This window comes from Saccopteryx leptura, chromosome 8 (assembly GCF_036850995.1).
Source record: "Saccopteryx leptura isolate mSacLep1 chromosome 8, mSacLep1_pri_phased_curated, whole genome shotgun sequence".
NCBI lineage: Eukaryota > Metazoa > Chordata > Mammalia > Chiroptera > Emballonuridae > Saccopteryx > Saccopteryx leptura.
Genome location: NC_089510.1, coordinates 74394325 through 74411455, shown reverse-complemented (window position 1 = coordinate 74411455; position 17131 = coordinate 74394325). Strand labels below are relative to the sequence as shown.

Here is a 17131-nt window from a genome sequence, read left to right as displayed (position 1 = left end):
TTCTATTCTTTACAACTTCGAATAGACTGTCTTCATATATAAGGGCTTAATACATGGCTACCAGATGGGACAGTGACTTTGCAGAAACTGAAGATATAAAAAGATCTATCTCAAACAGTCCAATTTTGAACTGTGTCTTCAGTTGGATGAATTTAGGAATCATTATTTTAACCATACTAAGGTCATTTTATTTTTATTTGTATAGGTAAGAACAGCTTTTCATTCAGCCTCCCTCTACATTTTCAAGTGATGGTTTTCCTATAGTGACTTGAGAATAAAGAAAAACTGCAAACTGAACTGAACCCCCCAAATAGTTTCTCTAAGCTTTACTTCCAAATCATAGCCATTTATTCTCTCCTTATTCATTGATAGGAGACTGCTTGCCTTTCTCTTAGAATTACTAGTTTCAGTTTGAAAATACATTATGAACTTACCACATTTCATCCTTTGGGTACAGAGTACATTGATGTTATAAAAATAATAAAAAGTGAGTCAAAAGGCTTCCATTTTTTTTTTAATAACTGAGGTGGAGTGACTGCAATTTTGGTTCAATCTATCATAATCAAGTTAGAGTGATCCCTTCCTTAGTTGCTAAGGCATTTGTCTCACTTTATTTATATTTTAAATTTTCATTCCTTGTCCTCCGATGTCCTCCTCTTAATATTTAGATGAGTTCAAAGGCCTTTCTAATGGTGACAGATTGTCATGTGCTGTTCAAGATCCCATCTACTGCACACTGGGGCCCACCGGGCAGCGAGCGCCTTCTTACAGTGTCTGCACGTTCCCATCTTTACCCAGTTTCACCTGTTTTCCTCCCACTAGACCAGGACCTCTTTGAGAGTGCAGACCTTATCCACTTAATTTTTGTGTCTCATAGGGGCAGTTTAATAAATGCTGACTTTATATAGTCTAATTAGATAATGAATTGGACAAAAGAATGATGCATGAGCACCCCCAATCTCATACTTGGTGTGGTCAGCTCGCAGAGAGGCCAGTGGTCCTCAGAAATGTTTACCAATTTCCCGATAGGATTTAAACCACAAATCTAAGTCCATCCCCCAGTATCACATCATTTAAATGTTTGGAAGCCTGGAAGTACTTAAAGGAACATTTTCAAACAAGGCTTCTATCAAAAGAGCGAATGTCTAATGGGAAAAATGGAAACGAGGGCACAGGCCTGCTCCACGTCATCTTTGGAAGAATGCAGATGGGAGGATGGTGACAGTCCAAGACCTAACACTGCTACCTCACTCAGGGATTTTAAGTCAGAGATTCAAATTTGGGGATTTTGAGGGAAAATCCTTTACACAATCTATGAATATGGAAACAAAAGGAAGCAGCAGAAGTTAAAAGATAGGTCAGAACTTGCATGCACAGGCTTCTTGTCTCTCAGAATTCAAAACACTATTGAACCTTGCACCTTCTTTGTAATCCTAGGTGGTGAATGAAATATTCAGTCAAATGTCTGCAATTTACTTATGACTTAGACTGGTTAGTTGATGTGGCTAATATTAGCCTCCGCAGGACCAAACTGGTTCTTATTTTATATCAATACCATGTTTCATGTTGAACAAAATACAGACAATATCATCCAGTTTTAATGAATCATGATCTGTTTTAAACTTTGTCTAAAAGTGCATTTGCTTTAATTCTGCTTGAATTTCTCTAATTTCAATGTTAAAAAATTAAATTAAACTATTATATGATCTAAGCTGCAGGGGAATACTTAACCAAGATAAAAGGAGAGTATTTCGCTTTTAAATCCTGCCTGTTACTTAAACTGTGGTATATGTTTATATAGTTTGTTTTATGATTTAAATTTAAGCTTATTCATTTTCATAAAAATACAATTTTTCTTGCAATAGGATCAATCTTTGGCACATTATTTAAATATATTTAACCAATATATTGTTTAGGTGTTTCATTAAAAAATATAGAGCTAAAGGTTCTTGATAATTTATATCATTAAGAATTAACTTCAAACCAAAATACATTTTAGATGATAAAACAAGGTATGTAAAGGGTAATAATTCACTATTCCATAACTTTACACTTTGGATTGCTGACCTGTTTTTATTTTTAAACATTTTTGTACTTAACGGATAATTTTAAATGTTAATATATTGAAGCTAATATGTTGAAAAAAAATAGCTGACAAAATATCCCATATTTGTAATGTTGATTTAAAAAAATTCATAGTAATATATCCTGTCTATCTCATATAAATAATAAGATAAATTTAAGATTGTTTTATTTCTATATAAATAAAAGCACACATATGCTTTTAATAGGTATATCTTTATGCATTTTGAAAATGTCTTTATTATTTGCGACACTGTTGATTCAAAGCATTTGTTAAGTAGGTTTTGTTCAAAATTTTGTAATTGAACTATTTGTTTATGGCTTCATTACTCTTATCCAAGTTTAGAAATTTGAACAACGTCCTTCAAAAATAGTGACCATATCAAAACTAAGTTAACTGACTAAGTCCACTGAAAAGACAATACACCTGAATCATTATCATGAGTCCCTGAAGTGTGCAGAGTTTGGTAGTTTTGTATTGGTAACTCTGACACTAAACAGAATTAATTTCTTATAAGCTAATTTAGTACTAATGGTTCTGTCCCTCACCCTAGTTTTTATTCACTGTCTGGGTCCCAGTGGATTTTCTTATAAAGGATAATCATGTGATAACTTCCAACTCTTTGACTTGATCTAAATTTCAACTAAGTGCAAATACTGTCCTGATGGATGGTCAGGATGATTAGATTTATAAATGTGAATTTATTTATGAAAAAATGAACAGATATTACTGCTCACAACTTGAGCACTACTAACACTAGGGCAGGCAAGAGAACATTAATAAAGCAATTGTTTCAAGTTAGTAATAGAAGCCTAAACAGGCTATATTTAGTAGCCTTGAGAATGTTTTTCCAATCAAGAACATTATTTTTATGAGACATAAAAATTAAATCAATACTGAAATTTAAGGGGTGGGGATAGGTAGAAAAACAAGGTTCAAATTTGCAGAAAACCCCCTTTTTTCCTTAACAATAAGAGGTCTGGCACACATAGTTTTAAGACACTATGTTTTCTAACAAAAAATGAAGGAGATATATTTTGCTTAAAAAAATACCAGGAGATGTGGTTAAAATAAAAATTTCTTAAGGTTCTTTATAAAAAAAAGATATTTGCTAAAGTCATTTTCATAAAAAATGCAATTTTTTTTTGCAATATGATCAATCTTCAGTAGATCGTTTTCCCTTTTATCCTCAAATTAGATTTATTTATACTATTACAGTTTAGAGCTATGCTGGTCAATAGATATATACTGAGAGTCTGGTGATTTTAAACATTCTAGTAGCCATTTTTTTAAAAAAGTGAAAAACAGGTGAAACTAATTTTTTTTTTTGTATTTTTCTTAAGTAAGAAGTGGAGAGGCAGAAAGACAGACTCCTGGCATGTGCCTAACCAGGATCCACCCGGAAAGCTCACTAGGGGGCGATGCTTTTCTCATTTAGGGCCGTTGCTCCATTGCAACCAGAGCCATTTTAGTACCTGAGGAAAGGCCATGGTACTATTCTCAGTGCCTAGGCCAACTTGCTCCAATGGAGCCATGGTTGTGGGAAGGGAAGAGAGAGATAGAGAGAAGGGCTAGGGGAAAGGGTGGAAAAGCAGGTGGTTGCTTCTCCTGTGTGCCCTGACCGGGAATCAAACCTGGGACATCCACATGCTGGGCCAATGCTCTACTACTGAGACAGCTGGCCAAAGCCCAGGTGAAACTAACTTTAACAATACATTTTATTTTGTCCAATATATCCAAAATATTATCATTTCAACATGTAATCAATATAAAAGTTATTAATGTACCAGTTTATATTATTTTTCTTTGAATTAAATCTTCAAAATCTGCTGTGTATAGCACATATCAATTTAGGCTGTTACAGAGCGCTCAGTAGCCACCTGTGGCAGTGCCTACTGTATTGGACAGCACAGGTCTAGAGAAACATTTTCCTCAAAGGCTTGATGATTCAACTATTTTTTTCCCTCCAATCCTTTCATCAATGCACATTTGTTTACATACTGTTTGATTTAAAGTGTTAGTCTAAGCATGAATTTAAGCTTCTTTGAAGTGCTTGACATTGTTTCTTAGTACAGAATAATTTAATTAAACAAAAAAGCATTCTCAGAGGTCCAGTGATCTCTGAGCTCAGGCTATCTGGTCAACTTCTCTGTTTTGTTCACTTTGTTCAATGTAATATAAGTGACTTCACGGTTTGGCTAAATCTCTCTCAAAGTGATTATAATAATCACACAATATAAAAAATGCTTCAATGTAAAGTATTCTGCACTTACGATTAATTTGTTGAATAAATAGTTACTAAACAAGTTAGAAACCAGTGTTTCAAGGACTTATTCTGTATTTTATCCCTTGTGATTTTCCCAAGAACAGTATTGAGAGAGCAGCAATTAGCTTTGGACATATCTGAGATCTATGAATGAGCCACTGGCATCAACACACCAGCGATGAAGATGAGTTGATGTATTCAGTAGTATGTAGCACTATGCCCTAAGGACCTTTACAGAAGACACTGGGACAAACATGTTTCAAGACACTACTACATTCACACCAGATCACAAGTAAGAATGTGGTATGGTACACAGACTGGATGCTGTGGTTGCCATGAGTAGTACTCACTTTTTCAGATCATTCTGCTGCTTTTTTGGCTTGTGCACGCCAGTGGTGCATAGCAGGGAAGAAGCCACTTGTATACAGTGGAAAAAGTATATCAACTAATCAAAGTGCATTTGACTGAGAAATAATTGTATCACAGCTGTCACTAAATTAATGCCATAAAATTATTAACACAACAGGTGCATTACATTTTATGAATCAGAACTCTGCTGATTCATAAACTAGCCAGTATGCAACAAGAATATGATGCATCAAAGAAAGCATTATATAATCTTCATGCAGTAAAATTATAACTAATACCTCCAAAACATTTAATGCAACATTAGACAAGGATTAAAAAACTTGTTACATATGAATGTTCTGAATATGAGAAAATGGTAATAAACACAATTTTTTTAAATTAAAAAATCAAAAATATTATTTTGCATTAAATTTTTAAATTCAAGCTTGGGTGGTAATGATAATTTTGGACATTTGAAAAGGATTATTGGGAAGCACATAGCAATGCAGGGCCAATTGAAAATGAGGATATTTCTTATCTACGGATGGATGTGGGTCTGTTCTTAGCTGAGAAATGAAAGCGGTTCTCACTTTCCTTAGCACTGACCTGAGAAACTATGGACTGAATATTTTAAACATGAATTCTACAAAGGGCAGGAGATCAGTGTAAAACTGTATGTTTTACTGTGTAAATTGTGTAAAGAATGGAGACCTTAATAAATATAAAGCAAATTTCTTTCCAACTACTATTGTGTTATTGGGAAGAAACATCTCTTCTTCATGGATAAAAAACTCATAACATAAAACTTATCCCAATATCCTGAAAATCAATAACTTTTTAATATTCAATTTTGATGTTATATGTTATGATTTTCATTACTTACAACGTAGTGTTTAGAACAAAATAAAATGACACATGTTGGCAGCAGCTGGGAATATGATCTGATGATATTCTGAAAATAAGTTGCCATAATTTAGCTTTTGATATAAATGCCTTTCATGAGTACTGTAAATGGATATTTTTCTAATTCTAGACATGTTCATATAATTGGAACTGAATCACTGCATTTACTACTGCATTATGGAAAAAAAAGAAATGTTTAAGATAACAACCTATCTAAATTATAAGATAAATGCAAGTAAAAATATTTTTCATTTAAGAATTTAAAACGGATAGTTCCACAGAGTGGTGATGAGTATATTATACACATTTATGTGGATTTTACAGGGTGTTTCAAAAGTCCCCGAGGACATACAGAAATCAGAGTCTCAGCATGTCTTTGCGTATAAAAGCAAACGTTTTTTTCTATGCTTGTTATAATAAATGCTGAAAATGGCCCTCATGTGCTTATAATAGAGATATTTTTGTTGTCAAGGTCACTAACTATAAGACAGGTCACAGATGCCATTTTCTGCAGGGAGACTCAGGGACTTCTGGCTCATTCCTGTAAATTAGTTATCCACATAAATTTGTATAGACATATATGTAGTATGCATAGTCACAACATAAATATATTTAACATTTAAGAAAATTTAGATATTCTACTGGTAAACTGACATATGTATATGATATAACTTGTATTTATTCATAGGAATTTGATCTTTTTGGTTATTGTTTTTCAAATGTATCATTAGGTTGTTATTTTTTCTCAAAGTTGTTAAAAAGACTCCTTTATAAAGAAGCAACATGTTTTACTTGCACATACATATTTTTAAACTAAAATTGAGTAATGTAAATTAATATCCACAAATAAATAACTAAATGCTGAAATTTTCCTTTTTTTTTTTTTAGCAATTTTGGTTTTCATTTTATATTGTATAATTGTTTCATAGAAACTGTGCTTTTTAAAAAATTGGTTCAAGTTAATGGTTTTTGCTTTTGCTAGTTAAAAATCACAATGTCTGATATATTAACATATGTCAGCTTCCTACAGGAACCCTATAGGTCTGCCCACCTGTGATGTCATAGTAAGGAGGGGCTTTTCTTCAGCAGACTCCTCCCTCGGTATCTCCTTCATCACCATGGCAACAGCCTTATCTGCCGCCCTAGAGCCTTTTCCCTATAACAGTGAAATCAACAATGACTTGTGTCAGGAGAAATCCTTAACTTATTATTTATTACAAGATATTCTAATGTTTAAAGAGCAATCCAACATAAATGAAGAGGTAGGCTGCTGCAAGTGAATCTTGAGGCTTTTGGCTGAAGAGAAAACACACAAAATCTGAAAAAAGATTGTGAACTTTTAGTTAGCTACTTTTCCACCTTTACAGCTGACATTATATTTAATTTTAACATAGTATTTTATATGTATAATATATTTTAAGGCAATTTACATGACATGAACATAATTTTTATAGTATCAATTTAAAAACATCACGGATTGCCTGTTAATGTTCATTTATAAATCATTCCTACGTAATTCTTAAAAGTTTTGTATGACAGTAGTGAGGGGTCTGGGACTCTCACAGAAGACTTGGTGAGTGGTCGCTAGAGTCTGCTATTTTTTAATGGATTGGGCAATAAAAAAAGTAAAAGTGTCATAAAAACCTTTAATATTCTTCAGTAGCTTAATATTACAGGAATTTACCCAGCTTATTTTGTGGAGACAGTATGAAAAAAAATCTGTAACAATGTTTTTGACACCAAAGAACTTCAACAGAATTTTATAATGTCTTTTCATTGGAGAATACCATAAATTCAGATGTAAATAAAAATGATGAATAATTGAGGCACTGATAGATATAAATATAGATATAGGTATATATGTCTCCCTACACTTTTTTTTGTCTTATACAAGCAGAGTTATAGACTATAAAGGGGTATGTTGGCTTTCTGTTTTTTTTGTTTTTTTTTGTTTTACTAGATTATTAAGTTTTTGAGAGTAGAAATGGCATAATGGAAAAAATAAAATATCACCTTCTCAACCCAGTTAGATACATCTCATACTATGTAAAAATTAAATAATCTTTAAACACTTCAAAAACAGAAAACTTCCATATTCTTAGGTCGCTGGGCAGAGCCTCTCTGGATAAAATAATTTTATACTAAGCACACATGAATATCTGTGTTGTAAATCTACCTAAAATACAAATGTAGCATACAGAGATATCACAGGCAAATAAATAAAAATGGACATATGGAGTCTGTTGTCTGAAAGGGAATTAAGAGCTAGGGTCAGTATTAGCTCCAAAGGTTAATAAATCTTGATGCTTTCTATGCAATGCAAAAGGATAGAATTACATTGGTATCATGTTCTTGCATAGGGCTTTAAGGATTTAGAAGGTAGGTTTATTCTAGGAAGCAAAACATTGTCCATTGTCTCAGGCATTCCTTTCTAAAATGTAATAAGTGGCAGCTTTTATTTGTGAAAACAAAGAAAACTCTGTAGTTATTATATTTTAAAATGTGTGAATCTCTTTATGATTCCCAAAAGTTTATTTCTTTTTGTTTTTGATTTAAGAACTAGCATTATTGAATAATAATGTGTTATTTCCATGCTGGAATAAAAACTACAAGAGAGTTTATTCATCAGATATAACAGTACTTACTATCAAATATGTTTTGAAAAGTTTTATGGCCACAATTCTTAGAATAACTGACTTCTGGGATAAAACGGGAAGCAATGATTCATTATATAAAAATTGGGGTGCATAACAATCCCTGGTTTATTCTTTAATGATGCAATGTGAACTTCCTAAAACGGAGATGCATACAATTCTGAATTCTGGGAAAAGATTTATTATGGCACTATTAAACTATTTTACATTTTTCAAAATATAAGTTATTTGGATGAAACATTACATACTATAAGCTTAGTATACTTTTATAAGCTACACTTATTTACAGATTAAATATAGTTTAACAAATATTTTTGCAGCTTATTTTTTTCAAAAGCGTAAAATCATTTGTAAAGAATTTTTTTCCATGCTCCAAGAAGTTCTAATAAGATAGCAATAAACGAAGTGGCATGCTTATATTGAAATTCCTACCATTCTTAAAGGAACAAATCTAGTGTTATAAGGAATAATTTTAAAAAAATAATTCAGACTATTATCTTGAGCTAAGAAAAGAAAATGTCAATTGATGAGCATCTCAAAAATTTCAGGTCAGTATTTCAATACACTATTTATTTGAAATGCTACCAATCCATAAACTATGTATAGATATATTTTACATGTGCAACTATAATAGCTAGAATTAGCAACGGACATGCCATTTCACTAAAACAAACAAACAAAAAAACAAACAAAAATTAGTCCTTTCATGCTGAACTCTAGAACAAAGCAGTGGTCAGCTAGAAAGGATGTATAATTAACACATGCGGTGCTTTTTATTTCTTGCAGAAGAACCCACCAAAGCCAGGGTCAGGTCACTTTTTTGAAGACAGTGCCACTTTTTCTTCAAGGTTACACCTACTACCTGAAAAGAGTCATGATACCCATGTTAGTGCCTGCTAGAAAATTGTTTCTTTATAGCCTTTTGGCTTTGAGTTAATCACCCCAAGAACCTCACTGTTTTGTATGTGTGGTGCAGCTCGAGAACAGAACGGTCATGTCTGCCACAATGGCACTGCCATGGTTCCGGATACAGTGTCTAAAACCATCGCCAAATCAAGTGAATGCACTCCTATGTCAACGCAAGACTTCCCCCAGATCATATCGCCACCTCCACCTGGTATCTTATAATCAAGCTGTATTATTTTTGACTTGTCCATTTATCTTATGGGATAAACTTTCTAAAATTCAGAACCTGACTGGTAACTGATTTGGCAATTCATAAAACTATACAACTTTGCTTGCCAGCAGCTCCGCTGGGCTGATAATAACACAACCCTACAGGTCTTTTTTTTCCCTTTTTTGAAGTCGATGGCTTTAACACATTGTTAAGAACTATATACACATAATTATTTTGATTTCAAGCTCAATTTCTAAATATAACCACACCGAAGGATAAATATCAATCTATTATTTGAAATAACATGAAGATAGCAAAGATGAAATAATCAGTGAATATACATTCAAGCGTGTAAGTGAGCTCAGATGACAATAAGCCTGTGTGCTTTTACGTCGTTCTTAACAACAACAGAATAGATGGTGGGACTTTCCAAGTTGATCATCACATCATAACACCCTCCAGCAATTATTTCAGCCTATTTCTTTTAAAATAATACTTCAAAACCACTTTTTCCACTGCCTTGTTGAGTTTCTTAAGATATTTTTGACTATTTTTCTTGGTGACTTGCTGTAGCAAATGCTTTGATGTTTCTCTTTATGATTTTGTTTCCTCATCAATGAGATATATAGCCTGGCCAGGTGGTGGCGCAGTGGATAAAGCGTTGAACTGGGATGCAGAGGACCCAGGTTCGAGACACCGAGGTCGCCAGCTTGAGTGTGGGCTCATCTGGCTTGAGCAAAAAGCTCACCAGCTTGGACCCAAGGTCGCTGGCATGAGCAAGCAGTACTGGCTCTACTGAAGGCCCACGGTCAAGGCACATATGAGAAAGCAATCAATGAACAACTAAGGAGTCGCAACGAAAAACTGATGATTGATGCTTCTCATCTCTCTGTGTTCTTGTCTGTCTGTCCCTATCTATTCCTCTCTCTGACTCTCTCTCTGTCTCTGTAAAAAAAAAAAAAAAAAAGAGATATATAAAATTATAGCTTTGTAAACAAATAAGCATTCTTGAGAATAACCTTTCATTAACTTCTATTACAAGACCAGGCATAAATGAATGAAACAAAGGAAGTATAGCAAGTGACACTAAAATTATTAAGAAAACCCAATTTTGGCTCACTTCTCTTTTTTAAAATATGGAATATAAGAAACAGAGTAAAAAGCATTGGAAGTCACGGGCTCATCTCAGGCCGGACGGCTGATGGCGAAACTACCAGATGTTTTCAGACGAGGAGGCGTTGGCTCCAGGCCTGTCTCACAAGGAAGGGAACTCAATTGTTTGGAGAAGCTACGATGCGCTGGGCACTCTGTCAGGTGTTCTTTGTATTTTTACATATTTGAGTGCATGAGGCGTCTGTGGGGTATAAAATACCTTCGCCAGGTGGTTTGGTACATGGAGGCTTAGAGACGAGTGATTTGGCCAAGGCCTCAAGGCTAGTCTGTGGCTAACTAAGCTCAGAAGAGAATGCAGCCCCCACCGGTGAGCTTTCCTGCCCGCCACTCAGTTCACTCTTCATCCGGCTCCCGGAGGATGGAGGGCTCTCCCACGCAGCCCTCCTGACTCTGCTGTACGTTTGGTTGTTCATGAAATCGTCCAAGTTTTGGGCAGTATCCACTTCTCAGTGTAATGCTACAGGCTGGATCAGGCAAACATTTTTGAGAAATCTTTTCTTCAATCTACAATGGTCAATAAGATTTAGCCACCCACAACTTTATTTATGAGCACAAATCTAACAAAATGTTTTTGTTTCTTCTGTCTCCATGAAGAACTAAACTAAGCATGTCATGCATCTCACTTCTTTTTATTCTGTAAATCTTATTAGGTTTATAAGCTTTAGCATCCATCTATTTCTGATTAAAATGGTAACTCAAGTGCTGTTAAATGTCATTTTTACTAGGGTTTTTTTTCTGGGATCTATTTTGGGTGCCTGCAATACATAAAGCATGCTATTCCATAATTACATAGTTCATTCATAAGCAGTTTTCTACTTGCAGATTCGATTGCTACTAAGTTTAGTAATTTAAAAATTATTATTGTTATTATAATTATTATTTTTAGGTGAGAAGAAGGGAGATAGTGAGGCAGACTCTCATATGTGCCTGACTAGGGATCCACCTGGAAACCCCCATTAGGGCAGATCCTTGTAACTGAGCTATTTTTAGCACCTATGCCCATTATGTCCTCAGACCAATAAGCTTCCTTAGTGCTTGGGGCCACGCTTGAACCAATTCCAGTGGAGCCACTGGCTACCAGAGGGAAAGAGGGAGAGAAGGGAGAGGGGAGGAGAGGCAGATGGTAGCTTCTTCTGTGTGCCCTGACCCAGAATCAAACCCGGGATGTTCATACACCAGGTTGATGCTCTAGCCACTTAGCAACTGGCCAGTGCTTATTACTCTTAATTTATCAATAATAACCAGGGTCTTTTTATCAGAGATATTAAATAGATGTTGTAGAGATATACTACATTAGAGGAAAAGCAAAAGAGTACTATAGTAGTCATCTCTGGTAACTCCAAATTATCGAAATAAAAATGTAAAAAGTCTTCCTTTTATTGTGATTGCAAAAATTAATACATGCTGTTACCAAAAATGGAGAAAAAAAACAGAAATAAGAAGATAAAGATAACAAGCCTGACATTTTCATGTATTTTCCTCAACATTTTTATCTTTACAACATTTAATAGTTTTTTTTTTTAGGATAAATGTTTTAAGGATAGACAAACTACCATCAAGCTTACAAGTATGAAAGTATTGAATACATTTCTTCACATATACATACCTGTAAACAGATACCTGTCATCTATATTTTGAACTTTGCTTGAAATGAAATGGTATTCAGTTTTGCATGTGCTAAAAAAATTGTGTATCTCATAAATTCTGGACCCTGAAATTAAATGCACCTGTAGGAAAAGGCTAATTTCTGATGGCGTTTCTCTGTCTCTCGTGCACAGCCAGAATAACGTTCTTTCACTCAGGAAGGTAAATGTCAGGGGGTCATGCTCTCTTCAAACTCCCAGCATGGGAAAATGTCAGAGCGATATTTCCCAGTGTCCTCTGGCTGGTGAACCTTGTCTACCATATGTGTCCTTTCACCGTTTAGCGTGTTCCTGTAGGTTTTATCGCAGTTATGTTTAACTTATTTTTCCCCCTTGATCAGAATGTTTCATCAATTTAGAAAGTGGTACAAATAGACATAAATCTGGGCATACTGATCAATCGTTATTTCCAAACATCCCAAAAGGAAGCACAGATCTAGATGTAAACAATCAGGAAGAATGGATAGAATTTTGTCTTTTCCTAGTTAGAGATTCTTATGTAGAACTCGCAAATTATAATAAATTCACCATTGGTTCAGTGATCTGTGTTTAGCTGGAAATAATGTGATTCCTTAATATGGGTAGTAAAGTTGCAGTGAAGAAATTGGTGCCTCTCTATTTAAACTAATGACCTCAGGCATTTAAAAAGAATCCAAATATTTCTACCTTACTATCTTTTTTTTCTCTCTCCAGCATTATTCTGTGCACTCTTTTCCAAGCCATGACCTTTTCTAGGAAGTCTTCTGAGATGACTAAGGAGCGGCTCTAATTGCATTGTACTATGCGACTCTTGCACCCTCAATTTGTGGTATGTGCTAATTGGTACTTTTTGTTACACCGCTCCAGACTGTGTACATGGTGGTGAGACAAAGTCGTGGATAACAATCTCTATGCTTTTTCACTTTAGTCCTCCCACATTGAAAGTGGCTGGGATTCCAAGCCCACCACGGCCATGTTCACTTTCTTTAACTTGAAGGGATTGGTGCCGGGGGACATTATGAATTCATGAGCTCCTCCCTCCATAAAGAAAATGCTAAAAATTGTATTTTATGACTAAGTTGATATAACGACAAATAAAAGCCAGAGTGGATTTATTGTTATATATTCATTATTATACTGGTAATTTTGGGGGTTCTGATTTTAAGAAAGATTAAAATGAGAACATTTTTAAGGGCCCTTTAGCGTATCTTCACTCTATGGGCCCCATGAACTATGTCCACTGTGCCTAGTGCATAAGATGACTCTGGGCTGGTGTCTTCTCAACAGTCAGCGTTGCCATCTGTGGCTGCTCTGCTGTCCATAGCGCTGACCTGTCACCTCTCGGTGGGTTACTTTGGCAGCAGCAGCTTCCCTCACCCCAGTCTCCCAATTGTGGCTGTTCCTGCCCGAATGGGCCCCTTCGCTACTGCTGTACTGCTTCTACTGCTGCTACTTTCATTATTTTGGGTGGGATCCAGGTATCTTCTAATAAGACCGCAGTCTCTCTTACACGCGGTGTCACTTTCCATGACTTCAGTTACCTGCCGTTAGATACAATCTGAAAATATTAAATGGAAAATTCCAGAAGCAAGCGATTCATAAGTTTTAAATTGCACACTGCTTAGAGTGATGAATTCTGCTGTCCTGACCCTCCCTGCCTGGGACGTGAAGCATCCCTTTGTCCGGGGTTTCCACGCTATATACGGTGCGCGCCCATTATCACTTAGTAGCTGTCTTGGTTATCAGATTGATTGTCAGTCACAGTGCTTGTGTTCAAGTAACCTTTATTTTACTTAATAATTGCTCAAAGTGCAAGAGGAGTGACCTTGCAACTTGGATATGCCAAAGAGAAGCTGTGAGGTGCTTCTTCTAAGTGAAAAAGTGTGTATGTGTTGGAGAGACCATAGTACATTTAGGCTTGGTGCTAGCTAAGGTTTCAGGTATCTACTAGGGATCTTGGAACGTATCCCGTGTGGATAAGAGGGGGCTACTGGACTCGTAAATCTTACTGAATGTCTAATAAATAGCTTCCTTTTTGTAGTTCCTAGGATATTCTCAGAAAACTTGGAATGTTTAGTACTGAGGCAGTAAACAGCGTGAAAATCTGACTCTTAAAATGTAATTTTGGCCCTGGCTGGTTGGCTCAGTGGTAGAGCGTCGGCCTGGCGTGCATAAGTCCTGGGTTTGATTCCCGGCCAGGGCACACAGGAGAGGCGCCCATCTGCTTCTCCACCCCTCCCCCTCTCCTTTCTCTCTGTCTTTCTCTTCCCCTCCCGCAGCGAGGCTCCATTGGAGCAAAGATGGCCCGGGAGCTGGGGATGGCTCCTTGGCCTCTGCCTCAGGCGCTAGAGTGGCTCTGGTTGCGGCAGAGCGAAGCCCCGGAGGGGCAGAGCATCGCCCCCTGGTGGGCAGAGCGTAGCCCCTGGTGGGCGTGCCGGGTGGATCCCGGTCGGGTCGGGTGCATGCGGGAGTCTGTCTGACTGTCTCTCCCCGTTTCCAGCTTCAGAAAAGTACAAAATTAAAAAATGTAATTTCTCCATCAGACAATAGACTTAAGCACTTCATTCTCTTCAGCCTCAGGGGCGTTCTTGATCATCCAGGAGCATTTCTGAGGAAGATGAGTCAAACTGTGTCTGTAGTTTTATTTTAAAAAGTCAGCCCTCAATGACCAAAGTCACCAATTGGTTCCAAAGCACTCCTTGCCATTTTTTCCAATAATGCAGTGGGTCATTTGAGCACTAGAGCTGCTCAGTACTCGCAATTCCCGAGTTGTGCATGCAGACTAAGTTCCTCCCAGGGACCTTGTTATGGTGTTTCATTTTTGTAAAATGTTCTCTTACCATATCTCATCAATAAAATCCACCTAGTGTGAACAAAGATTGTGCTTATTACTTTTGAACTATTTTCTATTATTTGGTATAGTTCTCTGAGGGCACATAATAGACACCCAAATTTCCCTGTGTGGACCCAATGCAAGTACTGGGTTGCTCTCCCACATTATTTAACAGACTGAAAGCACATAATATGGCCAACTTTGACAGAAGGTGATTCTGACTCAGATAAAAATTTAATTAGATTTTAAATAAGGCTTCAAGTATCTAAATAAAAATTTATTAAAATTAATAACGTGTTGCCAAGTAAAGGTGCTTAATATTTGCTGTGAAGGAAAGGTATGACTTTGTTTTAATTAACAAGGCCCATTTGTTTACAATTCACCATTTGTTTGTTCTTTGCAGGAGGTTAAGCATTCCTCACCACGCTCTCACTATGGCCCTCAGGCTGATTTACAGTTTCCTTAGCTTCCCGGACAAATAGTTCTCATTCATCTATTACCAGTTCTGAGCTGGTACAGTTTTACTGTCAAGGCTACTGTTATTAACTTGGCCCTGAATTACGTGGAGCCTATTTTATGTTAAAATTTAGCTTCTCTATTATGCCTCTGCAAGCAACTTTCGCTACCTGGTGGTCTAGCTTAAAAAATTGTTTTCTTTTGACCTCATTTAGCCTTATATTGAAGATTACATTAATAATATGTAGTTGATAATTAAAAAGTAAATGTAGGTGAGATATTAAGATTATAATTCCAAAGTTGCTTATTTATATTTTATAAGGGCTTTGTATGAAATATGTAATTAAAAATTGTAATCTTAATTAAAAAGTTACTATTTTCAATTTCTTGTTCTAAATATTTCAGATGATTTACAAAATAGGCACATTTTGGGGAATTACTTTTTTTTTTAACTATTTTGTTTTATTTTCATCCAAAGTTTTTTTTATTTGTTTTGTGTTTTTGGTGACACAGAGAGAGACAAAGAGAGGGACAGATAGGGACAGAAAGAAAGGAAGGGAGAGAGATGAGAAGCATCAATTCTTTGTTGTGGCACCTTAGTTGTTCATTGATTGCTTTCTTATATGTGCCTTGACTGGGGAGCTACAGCAGACTGAGTGACTCCTTGCTCAAGCCAGCAAACTTGGGCTCAAGCTGGTGAGCCTTGCTCAAACCAGATGAGCCCGTGCTCAAGCTGGCGATCTCGGGGTTTCGAACCTGGGTCCTCCGCATCCCAGTCCGATGCTCTGTCCATTGCACCACCGCCTGGTCAAGCTGGGGAATTACTTTTAAGATAAAAGAAAATGACTAAAAATATATGGTATTAAAGATTATTTTGTTATTTTATTTGAAAAATGTCCCCCTAAATACAAATACCCCAGACTACTTGTATCTTAATTGCACAAATGGATGGATGTCTCAGCACTCAAGGAAAAGGAAAGTGTTATGAGAATCATTCATCACCAGTGTGGTTAGTTGTTTAAATTATGCTTAATTAATGGTGTTTCTGACATGGTGGGGGTGAGACATGGCCTTTTTCTGGGAGAAAGTAGGAGAAGAGGTCCTGAGATCTAGTGCTAAGTATCCCCAAGTAGCCAAGCTCGTGCTAGAATGTTGAAGGTTTGTGGTAAGAAAACTTGGGAGGATCCATGTACAAAAACTTGATTTTGAAAAGCATTTCTGCCCTGGCCAGTTGGCTCTGTGGTAGAGTGTTGGCCCAGCATGTGGATGTCCCTGGTTTGATTCCTGGTCAGGGTACACAGGAGAAGAGCTCACTCATCTGCTTCTTCACCCCTCACCCTCTCACTTCTCTCTCTCTCTCTCTCCATAACCCTCCTGCAGCCAAGGCTTTATTGGCATAAGTTGGCCCTGGGTGCTGAGGATGGTTCCATGGTCTCTGCCTCAGGCACTAAGAAGAACTTGGTTGCTGAGCAACAGAGCAATGCCCCAGATGGGCAAAGCATCACCCCTAGTGGGCTTGCCAGGTAGATCCCAGTTGGAGTGTATGCAGGAGTCTGTCTCTCTGCCTCCCCTCCTCTCACTGAGTAAAAAAAATAAAAATAAAAATAAGTAAAAATCATTCCTGTGTTTTCTATATTCTCTCTATGATTGGAAAGTTTTACAAAGGAAATTTAATG

General features: G+C 36.3%; 1 protein-coding gene across 9 annotated transcripts in view; it reads right to left on the bottom strand.

Moving 5' to 3' along the window:
- Window positions 1-17131, bottom strand: part of PEX5L (peroxisomal biogenesis factor 5 like) — a 270558-nt gene that overhangs the window by 119682 nt on the left and 133745 nt on the right. For 4 of the 9 annotated variants that reach the window (XM_066347079.1, XM_066347080.1, XM_066347085.1 and 1 more), the window contains one exon: window positions 6652-6756. The exons of 2 other annotated variants lie outside the window; for them this stretch is intronic. In XM_066347079.1, coding sequence (XP_066203176.1) covers window positions 6652-6756 — 105 coding nt within the window. Of the gene's footprint in view, window positions 1-6651; window positions 6757-9050; window positions 9117-17131 lie in introns of all 9 variants that reach the window. 3 more of the 9 variants (XM_066347076.1, XM_066347077.1, XM_066347084.1) reach the window with 1 other exon arrangement.